Raw genomic sequence first — 15,723 nt, 5'->3', positions numbered from 1 at the left:
TGAGGCTCCGTCTAACTTACTTTGGACATGTTGTGAGGAGAGACTGGTCCTTAGAGAGGGACATCATGCTTGGGAGGGTGGATGGACAGCGCAGGAGAGGAAGGCCCTCTATGAGGTGGAATGATTCAGTGACTGGGATAATTGGGATGGGAGTGTCTGAGACAGTGCAACTGGCACAGGACAGAGCGGAGTTTAGGGCTGTTGTACACAGGGTCGCTATGAGACGCAGGCGACTCGATGGCACATAACAACAACAACATGACACAAAGCCTCATAATCCTTGCCTCCAAAGAAAACTACGGCCACACCCTCTCAAACACATACTTGTTCTTTCGGCAGTCCATGCTATGTTTGGTGCTTTTCTCAAAGGCATCAATTCTTTCCTCCCTATCTACTGTCCAGGTTTCAGATGCATAGCAAGTGAACAGAAAGACCATGCCCTGAATTAGACACAGCTTAGTCCTCAAACTGACATCTCAATAATTTGGAGAGGTCCTTAACTGTAGACTCTCTCTTCTCTCTCATTTGGTCATTGTATATGACTATTATGATATTTGTATGCCTGATATGCTAGTAGAGGTCTAACACTAAACTGTCAGTTTATCAGGGAAATTCACTGTTGTAATTAGTAGAGCACTTGTCAGTTTGCTGTACCAAGATAACTTGTTGTTGTGATGCTGAAAGCTATGCCACCAGTCTGTGAAATAACCACAAAGGTACTCATGATGGACAGGTTTTAGCAGAATTCCCAGATTAAGACAGACTAGAAAGCAGGATTAGCCACCCGCTTCTTAACTAGCCGGCGTCAGAAAACTGTACGAACAGCAAAGGAACACTGATAGTTATAGTAATAGAGGTAGAGTCCAGATACAAAGTCAATCAAAGTGAAGAAAAACAGGGGCAAATGTCCTTTAATAATTTTAACATGTATGTAGCCTGAATGCTAGAAAACTAGTTGTGAAAAGGGAATGAGAAAATGAACATTGACATTCTAGGGTATTTACAAAATCTTAATAGTCCAAAATTGACCAAACATACAATCAAGATGTGTTAACTGGTGACCGGAATGCAAATGTTGGAAATAATGAAGAAGGAATGGTAATTGGAAAGTATGGACTTGGTGACAGAATGAGTCTGGAATTAGAATAACTGAATTTGTATGTTCAATAATTTATTAACCACAAATAAACTTTTTAAAAAAAGCACAAAAGGGGCGACTTTTCACATGGACCTCATCTGATAGACTGCACAGCAATTAGACTACATCTGTGGGAGGAATCGTTGGAGAAACTCAGTATCAGTAGTTAAAACTAGGTCAGGGGTAGACTGTGGAAAAGACCATGAATGGCTCATGTGCGAGTTCAAATTAAGGTTGAATAAAAGCAATTCCATGAGAATCAAAATATGGTCTTGAGTCTATTCCACTTGAATTTTAAAAATAATCTTAAAAATAATTTGAAGCACTGAGCACCAATGACCAAAGATCAGAGGAGTTGTGGGATAACATCAAGGATATCATCCACAAAGAGAACAAAAGACAGAGAAGAAAAAAATGTAATGGATGTCAGAATAGACTTTAAATTGCACTAGAACGTCAAGAAGCCAAAACAAATAGACGTTGAAGTAAGAGCTGAACAGATTTCAAAGGAGAGCTCAAGAAGACAAAGTTATTATCATGCAATGTGCAGAGAGCTGGAACTGGAGAATAAAAAGCACTCACTCTGCACTTCTCAAGCTGAAAGAACTGAAAAACAAATTTAAGCCTCAAGCTGCAATACTGAAGGATGCTATTATGGGCAGTGACTATCTATGTTCCTTTAATGTTCACAGGGTTTTCTGACTATCCAATGGACTGCCAAAGGAACAAAAGTTTATGTTTTGGAGAAAGTACAGCCAGAGTGCTCCTTAGAGGCAAAGATGATAAAGCTTCTCTTACACACTTCGATCATGTTGCTAGGAGCAGCGGTTCCTTGGAAAGGGACATCATGCTTTTAAGGGTAGAGGGTAGACAAGAGAGAGAAGACAACGCTCAATCAGGTGGATTGACACAGTGACTGGCGCAATGGGCTCTAATGTGTAAGGAAGTGTGAGGATGGGACAGGATAGGACAGGGTTCAGATCTGTTCATAGGGTTGCGATAAGTCATACCTGGCTGGATGGCACTTAACAATATGAGCAATATGTGGAACGATCCAGGAAGAATCAAAAGAAGATGGAGGGAATAGTCACTGTACCAAAAAGAATTGGCTGATACTGAAAAATTTCAGGAAGCACTGTATGAGAAGGAACCAGTGATAATGAAGGAAAAAGTTGAAGCTACACTGAAGACACTGGCTAAAAGTAAGGTCCTAGGAAAAGATGAGATAGCAATTGACATGTTTAACAGATGACGCCCTGGATGTGAGTCTATGCCAAGAAATTTGGAGAACAGCTATCTGGCCAACTGACTGTAAAGAGATCTGCATTTCTCTCATTCCAGGAAAGGTGATCCAACAGTATATGGCAACTACTAAACAGTATCATTTGTATCACATGCAAGCAAAATAAAGCTGAAGATCATTCAAAAATAGCTAGTACTAACATAGGGAATTGCCAGAAGTTCAAGCAGAATTTAGAAGCAGCCATGGCAACAATCATTGCTGACTTCAGATGAATCCTGGTTAAAAGTAAATAAAACAGAAGAATGTCTATTTATGCTTCATTGACTATGAAAAGGCATTTGACTGTGTGAATCATGGTTAACCCTAAGGAGAATCCAAGACCACTTAATTGTGTTCACGTGAAACCCATACCTAGATTAAGAGGCTGTTGTGCAAATAGAACAAGGAAACACTTGTTATGTGCCATCCAGTCACTTACAACTCATAGCGGCCCTATGTACAATAGCCCTAAACCCTGCTCTATCCTGTGCCAATCTTGGTGTCTCTGACACAACTACCCCTATTACCCCAGTTACTGAATCGATTCATCTTGAGGGTCGTCTTCTCTTGCATTGTCCCTCCACCCTCCCAAGCATGATGTCCCTTTCCGATGACTGGTCCCTTCCTGTAACATGTCCAAAGTATGTCAAAGCTTCAAAATCCATGCCTCCAAGGAGCAGCCCAGTTTCACCCTCTCCAAGATGAACCTGTTTGTTCTCCTAGCAGTCCACAGTATATTAAACACTCTTCTCAAGCACCACAGCTCAAAGGCATCAATTCTCTTATTTTCCCTCGTCATTGCAGAGCTCTCTGATGCACAGCAAGCAATTGTGAAGATTATGGCCTGGATCATGACCAACTTAAGTCCCCAGACGTTGCTGCTCTTCAGTACTCTACAAGTCCCTCACAGCTGACTTTCCCAATGCAATTTGTCTCTTATTTCCTGGCTGCTGGTACCAAGAGTGTTGACTGTGGGGCCAAGCAAACTAAAACTGTTAAGTATTTCAATCTCTTCACCATCCATGCTGATGCTGCCAATGGGCCCAGTGGCAAAGAATCTTTGTCCTCTTGATGTTGAGCTTCAGTTCATATTGACGGCTGCATGCAGTCCTTGACCTTTGTAGCAAGTGCTTCAGGTCCTCCTCAGTTTCAGCAAGCAGGGTTGAGTCATCTGCACAACGCAGGCTGTTGATGAAATCTTCCTCCCATTCTGATGCCACATTCCTCCTTATACACCACAGTGTCTCAGATGACAGGATACATCCTTGGCACAACCTTTCCAATTATGAACCATGCACTGTCTCCTTCCTCTGACGCCTGCCTCAGTTCAAGTATAGGTTTCTCATAAGCACAATCAAATGTTCTGAGATTCCTATTCTTCTAAGTCAGCCACACCTTGTGATCCACAGTCAAAAGCCTTTGCAGTCAATGAAACATGGAACACTACAAGGTTTAAAATTAGAAAGGTGTGTTAAGGATGGGATCCTCTTTCCGTATCTATACAGTCTGTACACTGAGTAAATTATGTAAGAAGCTAAGACTATAAAGGAGGAGGTGACATCAGGATTGGGGAAGACTCATCAATAATCTGTATACAGATGATACAACTTTGCTTCCTAAAAATGAGGAAGACCTGAAACACTTGCTGAAGATTGAAGGATACAGCCTTCAATATGGATTACATCTTAGTGTCAAGAGAACAAAAAATTCTTACCAATGGACCAACAGGTAACATCATGATAGATGGAGAAAAGATTGACATTTTCAACAATTTCCATTTTACTTAGATACATAATCAACACCCTTGGTACCAGCAACCAGGAAATCAGAAGACTTATTTACACTGGCAAAGTCTGCAGCAAGGAACCTCTCTAAATTATTGAGCGAGATTGTCAGTTGAGGACCATGTGTCTGATTTGGGCGATGATCTTTGTGATTACTTGTTATGTATCTGAGAGCGGGATAATAATGATGGCAAAAGAATTAATGCCTTTGGGCTTTGGTGTTGGAGACTACTACTAAATATCCCGCGGTCTATCAAAAGAACAAACAGGTCTTGGAGAAAGGGCAGTACAGTGCCCCTTGCAGGCAAAGCTGATGAAGCTTAGTTTCATGTACTTTGAGTACACTGCTAGGACAGGCTATTCCTTGAAGAGGGACGTCATGCTTGGAAAGGTCAGTGAAAGAGAGGCAGATCTTCAACCAGATAGACTCACACAGTGATTGCTCCAACAGGTTTTAGCTCATCAGAAAGTTCAAGGTTGGCACAGGATAGGACAAGGTTCAGATCTATTGTTTACAGGGTTGCTATGGGTCGTACTCAACAGCACCTAATGACAACATAAGAGATGGAGAAGACTGGAGTTGTCAACGATTTCATCTTATTTGACTCCATAATCAATACAGTAGTAGCAACCAAGAAATCAAAAGGCATGCTGCATTGGAAAAATCTTTTGTCAAGCACCTCTTTAAAGAGCAAAGATACCAGTTTAAAGACTAATATAAGCCTGATCCACGTCATACTATTTTTCAATTGCTTGCTATGCATCTGAAAGCTGAACAATGAAATGTGGGGGGTTTTTTTTGGTACCATCAAATCAGATCCAGCTGGCACAGGAGATTGCCTCTCCTTCTCCAGCACAGCATCTGGTGGATTTGAACTGTGCGCCTTTGAGACTACAGCACAGCTTCTGGCCACCAGAGTTCCCTAATGATGTCTTTTGGCAAAGAGCACTGACTACACAAGTGAGAGGCAAAAGACCAAGGGGTCTTGGGGGAGTCTGGCTAGGGTGCTCCTTAAAGACGAAGACAATGAAACTGCCTCATATACTCTGAGCATGTTAGGTCTTGGAAAAAGGCAGTATGCTGGGATAAGTAGAGGATCAAAGAAATCCTTCAACAAGATGGGAAAAACACAGTGACTGTAACAACGAGCTCAAGCATGTTAGAGATTATGAGAACAGTGCAGGATAGGCAAGGTTCCAATCCTGTTCATAGGGTAGTGGTGCTTTTTTTTTTGCAGATGACGTTAACTCCGTTTGCTGAAAGTGAGTATGACATAAAATGCTTGTGGCAGACTAAAGACTACAGGCTTCAATATGGGTTACATCTCAACATTAAGGCGGCAAAAATCCTTACCACTGGCCTGACAGGCAACATTACGATAGATGAAGGAAAGAATGAAGTTGTCAAAGACTTCATCTTACTTGGATCCACAATCAGTACCCTTGGTTCCAGGAGTCTGGAGATCAGGAGACATATTGCATTGGGCAAGTCTGTTGTCATAGACCTCTCTGAAATGCTAAGCAGCAGTGATGTCAGTCTGAAGAGTAAGGTAATCTCTGATTCAGGCCATGGTCTTTTCCATCACTTGCTATGAATTTGAGAGCTGGACAATAAATAAGGATGACAGAAGAATTACTGATGTCTCTGAGCTGTGGTGTTGTTGAAGGAATACCAAAAATCCTATGCACAGCCAAAATAACAGATTTATCTTGAAGAAAGTGCCGCCAGAATACTCCTTGGAATCAAGGATGATGAAACCTTGTCTCACTTACTTTGGGCATGTTGTTAGGAGGGGGTTATTCTTTGGAAACGGACATCATGCTAAGAAAAAGAGAGTCAGCAAGAGAGGAAGACCTTCACCGAGATGGAATGACACAGTGACTTCAGCAAGTGTGCCGGGGATGATAAAGATGGCACAGGACACAAAAAGGTCCAGACTTATTGTTCACAGGATCTTTGTGAGTTGTACTCGGCAACACTTATCAGTAACAAGTATTAAATGATATTCAGACTAAAACTCAACTTCTCCTACAAAAAAAATATAGAGCCCCATATAAGCTCAGCATTCCTCATTATGTAAGACTTTCAAAGATAAAAATACAAACTTCCTGACTGCCCCACCTCCCCTAAAAAAAACCAACCAAACAAAAAAAAAATTCCAGAAAGAAGTTTAACCATATGTAGTAGATCAGGTAAAAGATATAGAAATCTGACCGTCCAAATAGATCCTACAACTCGGAGAGTAAAATGTTCAGTTCAAAATTACTCTGTGTTCAAGACAAATCTAAGGTAAAGAGAAGGGAGAAAAAGTAGTTCAAGGTAAAGAGGGAAAATGGATAATTACACACAAGGTCTGATACGAACAAACCTTGAAAATATTCTAAGGAAAAGGAGGAGGACACCTCAGGCCACATATTATTTGAATGTCTTTCCAAGAAAGGATCAAAGAGGCATATCCAGAGACCACCAGGACTAGTGGTCATTTGGGGCTGAAAAATTGTTTATGGATTTGGATGATAAAATGTTCAAAAATTGTGATGATGGTTGTACCCCCTTGAGAGTATATGAAAAACCATTAAGTTGTATATTTTGAACAGAAAAATCATAGGGAATGAGAATCTCAAAGTTTTTATCAAGGAGCCCTAGTGGCACAATGGTTTGAAGCACCTGACTGCTAACTAATGGCTCAGTGACTTGATCTCACACAGTAATTTCTTGGAGCTCTGATGGCCTATTGATAAGAAACTGTGTTGCAATCCCAAAGGCAGAAGTTCAAATCCACCAGCTGCTTCGCAGAAGAAATATATAGAATCTTCTGTGTGATTAAGTAGCCTCTGAAAACCTGCTGGAAGGTCTGCGAAGAGTTGGTTCTGACTTGACAGCACAAACAATGGTAATTTCTTGGAGAAAGACGCAGCATTCTCTCCATTAGGATTTACAGCCTATAGGGCAGTTCCAACAGTCTTCCAGAGTCACTAGGAGTCAGAACTCACTGACCAGCACACAACCTTATAAAAAATAGATAGTGCCCCTTACAGAGCACCATTCTCATCTGTCTTTGAGGGCCATGTCCCACCTCTGGTCCTTATATATAAATATTGCCCACTTCTGACAAGGGAAATGCAAACATAACCCTACTAACCGGCTGATAACCTCTACTATCCACCTTCACTAACTAGAGTTGGTGCAATTAGTCGACTTTTACACACTCTCTCTCTCTCTCTCACACACACACACACACACGCGCGTGCGAACCTGAACATTCCTCCCCTGGAGACCCCACACAGGAGGTTCACAGTTCTATGAAGGGGTTTGAGTAGGAATCTCTTATTCCTGCGAAGTTATTTTTTGCTTTTTTTCTCGGGGAGAGAGGCATGCAGGAGGGAATGAATCTAATAAGGCCGATGATTTTTTAAAAACAGTATTTCAGTATTACTGATGAGACATGGGAGTTCTGGTGGCCTAGTGATAAGATGCTGTGCTGCAACCCCAAAGCCATGCAGTTCGAATCCATCAGCTACTCCATGGGAGAAAGATGGACAGTTACCTCCTGCGCAATTTTCTGCCTCAGGAAACCTGCTGGAGAGCCAGCTGTGAGTTGGTTTCAACCTGACTGCATACAACAACCAGTAAGACAATGGGCCACAATTTACTGAAGGTTTAATGAACATTCAGTCCCACAGTCTAATTGGTCAAACTCTCAGGAATATTAGGAGGTAGATGCTGGGATCTTTACCTCAAAGGGCAGAGGACCAAGGTCTCTGGCCACACAGAGAATGAGCATAGAGCCTGAGGAGCCATACTTCTCAGTTGCAAAGGGATGTGCAGTCAAGCACACGTGCGCACACACGTACACATCGCCCCACGCAGACACTGAGCACACACTCCCAAACATGCATGTACACAGTCCTTCTGGACAGATAGGACACTTAACAAGAAACCACCTACCTCTGTGAAGTCACCCTTTAAAGGAGGTTCTGAATTCTGAAAAAACCCACCCCATGCTCCCTCCTTTAAGGTGCCTGGGACATGCAGACTATCACCCCTACCCCTAGATCAGTAGGTGTGACTGTTAAAATGGGCTTTGGTCTTTTTCTTTTTGCATTGGTCCTTTCTGAAAGCAAATGAGAACACTGCCCTTTCTCAGAACCCTGGTCACAGCTGAGTCCCAGACAGCCTGTAAGTTAAGAGGCTGATCACTCATGTTGTGCTGTCTGCTGTCATGTTATCTCATCCTAAGCACAGCTTTTTAACAAAGAGTGGGGCTAACTCAATGGCAGGACATTTCCAGAACTGAGGGACCTCAAGCAGCTCACTGCATACCAGGCGTCTCACCTAAGAAAGGAAAGTCTGGGACTACGACCACTATCTTTCTTCAAGAACACAGAAGTCCTGAGCCCCAAACAATATTCTCAAGGAAGGGATTTTGTTACCAGGCTGCTTATTCTGGTTAAGTGACTGATGTAGAGCAGGATGAAGGGCAGCCTCACCAGGAGATGCACAGTAGCCTTCCAGAGCTGCTGCTCAACAACCTAGACAGAGTTCCACCCTCCTGGCTTACCCAGGATGCCAGAGCCAAGGGCTGCTTGGAAATTAGAGGGTGACCCGGGATTTACAGCACACTAGAGCGCACAGTTGTGACATGTATTACCTCACAAGGGACCATCAGATCTGCCTTCTGCTTACACCTTCACATACTCACATGCTGCCAGGGCCCCACCTGGCCCTGGACTCACTGTTGCTTTACAGGGCACACTCCAGCTCCATTTGGGGTCAACATGACATGCAATTTCACTGCCTTTGTCGCAGGTTTTCCCTGCCCACAATGTCTGAATGCAGCAGGATAGTAGAGAGGGCATAAGGGGCCATAAATGTTGGGATCTGATTTTACATTTAGAAGGACCCCAAGGCCATGCCTGGCTATTTAAATAATCTACAGATGTGCAAACACATCCAGTTTATTGAAACGGCCAAAGTACCAATGTAAGAAAACAAACTTCTGATTACATGTTTACATCCCTATATGCTTGGTCCCCACCCTAAGCACTATTATCACAACTTGTAACAAAGAGGGTCCAGGAACTTAGGATAAATGTGGAGAGGACCATGAGGTGCCCTGATCAAACTTCAGTCACCTTTATCAGGACATATTTAGAGTCACAGTCAATAATACTTTTTAAAAATATCTTTTCTTTGTATAAGAATATAAGTAGCAGATGCAATCTATTTTTACTCTTCTTTGAATAAACTAAAAAACAAAACAAAAAACCCCACCCAAACAAAAACCATACATACAAAATGAACTCATTGCCATTCAGTCGGAACAGACTCAAAGCTGACCCTCCAGCATGTTTCAGAGGCTGTAAATCACATGGGAGGAAACTGCCCATCGTTCTCCCTCAGAGCTGCTGGTGGATTCGAACCACCAAAGAGGACTACCTTTGGATTAGCATGCAATTTCCCTACGGGATCTACACTACCAGAGCCTGCAAATTAAGTTCTTCCAAATTATAAATTGGTGACACACGGATAGGAAGGACATGGCCCTCTTTACCTGACCCCTCCAAAAACATAAGCAGGCAGGTACGTGGAGTCTCTCAGTCACACGTGTACCGGCACAGGTGCACCAGCACACGTGTGTACACATCACACTGAACATGAGGTAGCCTGGCACTGTGGCAGCACAGGTGATCTGTGGCTCCTGCTAGCCTCGTCCTTTCAGCCCTGGTTCCACACCCCGTCAATCCCTCTGTGTGACATGTCTTGTGCCCCTGGAAGTCCAACGCCCAGATTCTTCTAATACTGGGACTATCCAGTGAGCACCAAGAAAAGAAAAGTGGTTTTGAGGATTATGTAAACCTCTCTCAAAAAAAGGAAAAAAGAAAAGAAAAGGAAGAAGAAAAAGAGGGAGTGAAGTGTTTTATCACCGCATGCACCATGACTCAGCAAGTGAGAGAAGCAGCACTTCCGCCTCCTCCCGGCTCTCGAAGGACACCTGCCTACAACTAACGCCAGGGTGGGGCATACGCAGCACAGGACACCTCCAGAGATGACCACAGGGCTTAAAGGGCCATCCTCGGGGATACAGTTCTTTGTCTTTCCTAAGAAGATCATTGTACATCTGATCATATGTGGTTTTGAAATCGTAGACGTTAGGCTTGTCTGGGGCTGGTCCTGGGAGTTTCACATGTGTCCCTGTCCCAAAGGAGCGCACACTGAATCCTCGTTTGCTGAAAGACACAAAAGGAAAAAAGAGTCACATTAGATTAAATGAAATTCAATTCAAACAAGACGCATGAATTGGGAAAAGGACATGGTCAGTAACTTGTTGTGAGAAACATTTTTTTTTAATTTTTTATTATTTTTTTGTGTGTACCGTCAAATCAGATCTGACTGGTACAGGAGGAGATTGTTCCTCCTTCTCCAGCAGAGCATCTGGTGGATTCGAACTGTGCACCTCTTGGATTGCAGTGCAGCTTCTTGCCACTAGGCCACCAGAGCTCGCCGAGAAACATTTATTATTTTAGTTTTATTCGAAAGTATTCTAAAAAGCTAGAGGAAACTAGTCCACATGGAAGATGAAGGGCTGATCATCACCTGCTCTCTGTCAAAGGCTGCCTGACACATGGAATGAGCTTATTCCAGCTGGATTATTCCATTTAGAACACCAGGGTTGTCTCACAATATGTCCTGGCCTTCCTGCAGGATTCATGTTATGCATCACTGAGTGAGAACTGACTGACGGCTGGCTCTCCAGCACGTTTTCAGAGGCCATAAATCTTAGAGAGACAGTCCATCTTTCTCCTGCAGAGTAGCTGATAGATTTGAACTGTGTGCCTTTGGGTTGGCAGCATAACTCCTTACCATTAGGTCACGAGACATGTTTTTCTGATTCCCAAGATGCCTCTTAAGTGCTGTGTGCATGTACTTGCAACACAGGAAACCCCATCCCTTTCATTTCCCAGTTTCCAGAGAAGCATCTCTTCTTTACAGAATATGGCTTGACTTCTAATACTGGGAGCATCATGTACAGACATGGGAGCACCATGTACAAAGGATCCTCCCACATACACGGAACATCTCTTTGGCTGTTAGCGGGTTATGTGGATAAACACAGGTTAAGAACAAAGCTCAGGTTAACAAGAAGCAGTTGCAATAGCTGAGGTTTTTGCTCTCTGACTCTTAACAAGTTCAACATAATAAACTGACCTGCACTGCTGAGAAACCAGGAAGCCACACGCTGACAGAGCAGCAGAGGCTTAACATGTGAGGTGCACGAAATGAAAACTGAGAGGACAATTTTAACTGTGGGAAGAAATGTCATCTAAAGCTCGAACAGTAATTTACTAGAAGAAAGGTATCTCTCCTCCATATGCAAATTAAAATCAAGACTCTTCTGTCATTGCCAACAGCCACATTTCTACTTTTACAACAGTTAGTTTAGAACTTGTGTTCTTCGAAAGAGTCAAAAGAGGTAAACTCTGTGTCCAAATAGAACAGTTCCCTGGCCCGAGTCACATTTACAAGGTTCGGGAGGGACGCAGGCTGACCCCAAGCTGTGAGACTCGACATTCTCAGCTTGCCTCATTGACCTATGGGACCAGCCCACAAACAGGGGTATAAGCTACAGTGTCTCAAGTCTGCCCATGTGTTCTGTTTCAGCCCCAGAGGTGTCAGGCAATGCCTAATGACAGAGCTGGCTGTCACAACTTGAGGTGCAAATGATGCTGAGTCATCATGAGGCAGGGATGCTGCTCATGTCCTCCTGTGTGCAGGACAGTTTCAATGAAATCATTAGCCCAAATATTTGGAGACATTTGTATAGTGGAGTAGATCATGACTGATAATCCCAATTATTAGTTTGCTTACAATGAGGACTTGAAGCACTTGGTGGCAATGATCAAAGAACACAACCTTCAATATGGATTGCATCTCAATGTCAAGAAAACGAAAATTCTCACCACTGGAACGATGGTGAAGATGGATGGACAGATGGTGAAGAGTCAAACTGTTTATAACTTCATCTTACTTGGATCCACACTCAATACCCTTGGTACCAGCAGTTAGTACATATATTACACAGGGAAAGTCTGCAGTGAGGGACATCTCCAAATTTTATTGAGGAGCAATGAATGTCTATCTGAGGAATGAAGTGAGTCTGATTCAGATCACAGTCTTTTCAATCACTTGCTATTCATCTGAGAGCTGGACAATGAATAAAGATGACAGGAAAAGAACAGATGTCTTTGAACTACAGTGTTGGGGAAGAGTGCTAAATAGCCAACGGGCTGTCAACAGAACAGGTACATCTTAGAGAAGGTGCAGCCTGAGTGCTCCATGGAGGCGAGGATGACAAAGTGGCATCTCACAAGCTTAGGGCATGTTCTAAGGAGAGGCTATTCTGTGAAGAGAGGTATCATACTTGAAAGGGGGGTGGGGAGAAAGACCCTCAACCAGAAAGATTGACACAGTGACTACAGCAATGGGCTCAGGTAGGTCCGAAATACAGAGGATGGCACAGGATAGGATAAGGTTCAGATCTGTTGTTCATGGGGTCACTATGAGTTATACTCGACTCAATGGTCACCATCACCAATAATCTCAAGGGAGCTCTAGTGGCTTAGTGGGAAGGAACTGTGTTGCCAAGCCAAAGGCACATTGTTTGAATCCACCAGTTGTTCCAAGGGAAAAAGATGGGTAATCAACTCCTCTTATGCAATTATATGAGTCAGTTCTGACTCAAAGGTACACAACAATAATAATCTCTAAAGCTGAACATTAAAGAAAGGAAATGGTCTTAAGCACATAAACACAATGTTCCTCCTTACTCATAGAAAAAAGCAAAACAATGACACATATATTGAGAGAGTCTAGAAGGTCTGCTCTCTCCCACAATGCTCGCACCACGAGGTCAGGAGACTGTCTTGTCCACTTGCAGTAATGCATGTACACAATATTATGCTCTTAGGTCCATGGTAAACCGTCCCTGAAAAGTTTAAGACATGTGAGACTACAGAGCAGCTGTTAAACTGTGGCACAGCGGCAGGTAGGGAACTAAGTTCAGCAAAGTGTGGCAGGATCAGCAACTGACAACTGCACATCACCTCTAACAAGTAACCTCATAACCACAAACCTTTCCCACAGGGCATGCACATGCGGTTTTCAAATAAAGGAAGAGGTTCACCGCTGTACACATGACATGCCCTCAGTAAGACACTTCAACTGGGAAAGGGTGGGGTTGGAAGGCTGAACTGAACAGCCTCCAATTGAAGGAAGCAGGTGTGGATGCAGCTCCCCTGAGTCCAGGTTCATGGGGCTCAGATGGCTCTGGCAGGACAGGATGTAGCAGAGTACGTGACTATAGCCTTCAAGCAGAGCCAGGCATCCACGGCCACCCTCTTATACCCCTGCCTGGTTACTCAGACAAAGTATCACATTTTCAAACTAATTTGAAAAAATAATGGCTCTGATCCTTTTCTGTTTCATAAGCATGATGAATAGGTGTTCGTGCTTCTGTGTGACATGTGCCACACTTTAACCTTCTTCCGACATAGGCACACTACCCGTCTGACGTGAAAGAAAAAAATAAAAAGGCTGGGGGTGGGGGAGTTGAAGGAAATGGGAAGAACGAACCAGTGTGAAAAACAGTATCTACACAGAGTTTGAGTTAAACTAGTCACCTCCTCTATCTTGCCACAGGTAGCCCGTCCCACCCCTAAATGCTGTCTACGTCATCAACCAGCCAGCAGATTAACAATCAGTAAGTCCATGTGCCCCTCAACTGTGTAAATAAACCAAAAGAAACAAAAAATAAAACTTACACTCTTTGCCACATTAACTGCGAGAATGAAGACCATTCTCAGGAACTAGACTGTCAACATTCCTCTGAAGGGCCGCACAGTTATCGGGAAAGGCCCGCAGGGAACCTTGCGGAGGGACTTCAATCACATCAATGTAGAGCTCAGTCTTCTTGGAAAGAAAAAGATGAGCTTCGTATTGACAAATGGTGGGGAAACAGCAAGGAACTGGCTACTGTTTGCAGCATCTGTAGCCACGTACAGAACATGATCAAGGGTGTTACACTGGACTTTCGTTACAAGGTGAGGTCTGTGTATGCTCATTTCCCCATCAACGTTGTGATTCAAGAGTGGACCTCTGGTTCAAATTCGAAACTTCTTGGGTGAAAAATACATTCGAAGTTCAAATGAAGACCAGTGTTGCTTGTGCAGTATCTCAAAGCTCAGAAAGATGAGTTAATTCTTGAAGGAAATGACATTGAGTTTGTATCAAATTCAGCTGTTTTGATTCAGCAAGCTACAACAGTTAAAAACAAGGAACCTGAAAATTTTCAGATGGTACCTATGTTTTCGAAAAAGGAACGCTCCAGCAGGCTGATGAGTGATAGCTAGTTTCCCAGCTACAGATATGAGGCCGGTCAACTCCTATGCATCTGATTTCAAAATGCATCTGATTCTTGTAATAAAATTATGTAACTTAAAAAAAAAAAAAACACCACACCACAAACAACCCAACAAAAGCTTTCTAGGTTTGGTCATAATGACAAGTCTCAGAAAAAGTAAGCCAGAAGGGCCTGCTGCTGGCCATGGCCAGTGCTGGTCGCAGCCCCAGTACATCCAGGTAAGGGCATTTTGAACACCTGCACACTGAACATCTCCTCTCCAGTTCTGAACATTTACAAAAGAAACATTTTCCTGGCAGAACACACGTCCCATTCTGTGAGGGAGCTTTAGTTTCGCCAGCAAGGCACTAGTCATATGCAGCGGCTAGCAACTGGAAGGCAGCAGCTAACAACCGCACACCACGGTCAACAAAGGACATGCACAGGAGAGGTCAAGGCTTGCTCCACTGCCTCAGATTAGCCATCAAGTGACAGGGACTTCCAAGAGACAGGCTCTGGAGCCTTTGAGCCACCACATGCTTCTGTCCTCTGGCCTTATTTCACTAGTAGCTCAGGGCTACCTGTCTCAAGGGGCTGTGGCTGCCGGAACATTCTGTGAGGCTCTCACCTCATCACTTACTCCTTCTTGAGGAAGTCCCACTGAGGCATCCTGCTACCATATCTGTCTTTCACCCACCACCAGGGCTGCTCTTCCCAAAGAACCCACAGGCTCTGAGGCCAAAGTCTGTAAGACACCCCAACAATTAATTAAGATGCTTCAAGTTGCTCTTAAGAGCAACTTTCCCACTTTAGGGGTACATTGCCTCCCAACCCCACAACCGCTAACACGAGGCTCACCCCTCTAGGTGATAAACAGTGGATGAATGTGTTCCAGGTCAGAAGCTCAGGCAGGGACATCCAGCAAAGTAGTACCCGTGAAGCACCCAGGCCCTTCTAGCCTGCCCATTCCACGGTGGGGTGGAGTGGGGGGGGCACGCCTGGCAAAGCTTCCCCACCACTATCACTGGGGTCTGCCTTCAGTTCAGCTATGCCCCCCAGTCCTTTCCCCATTCACACATTCAAACTATGAATGCCCAGTACCCACCCCGTGCCCAGCAC

General features: G+C 43.7%; 1 protein-coding gene across 1 annotated transcript in view; it reads right to left on the bottom strand.

The window, feature by feature from the left end:
- SSU72 (SSU72 RNA polymerase II CTD phosphatase homolog (S. cerevisiae)) overlaps positions 1-15,723 on the bottom strand; it is a 44,242-nt gene that overhangs the window by 17,608 nt on the left and 10,911 nt on the right. The window contains exon 2 of the mRNA XM_006885838.1: positions 10,292-10,435. Coding sequence (XP_006885900.1) covers positions 10,292-10,435 — 144 coding nt within the window. The remainder of the gene's footprint in view (positions 1-10,291; positions 10,436-15,723) is intronic.

The sequence above is a fragment of the Elephantulus edwardii genome, unplaced genomic scaffold, assembly GCF_000299155.1.
Source record: "Elephantulus edwardii isolate Elephantulus edwardi_28Jun2011 unplaced genomic scaffold, EleEdw1.0 scaffold00045, whole genome shotgun sequence".
NCBI lineage: Eukaryota > Metazoa > Chordata > Mammalia > Macroscelidea > Macroscelididae > Elephantulus > Elephantulus edwardii.
The sequence above is the reverse complement of the archived record's forward strand: the minus strand, read 5'-3'. Positions and strand labels throughout refer to the sequence as shown.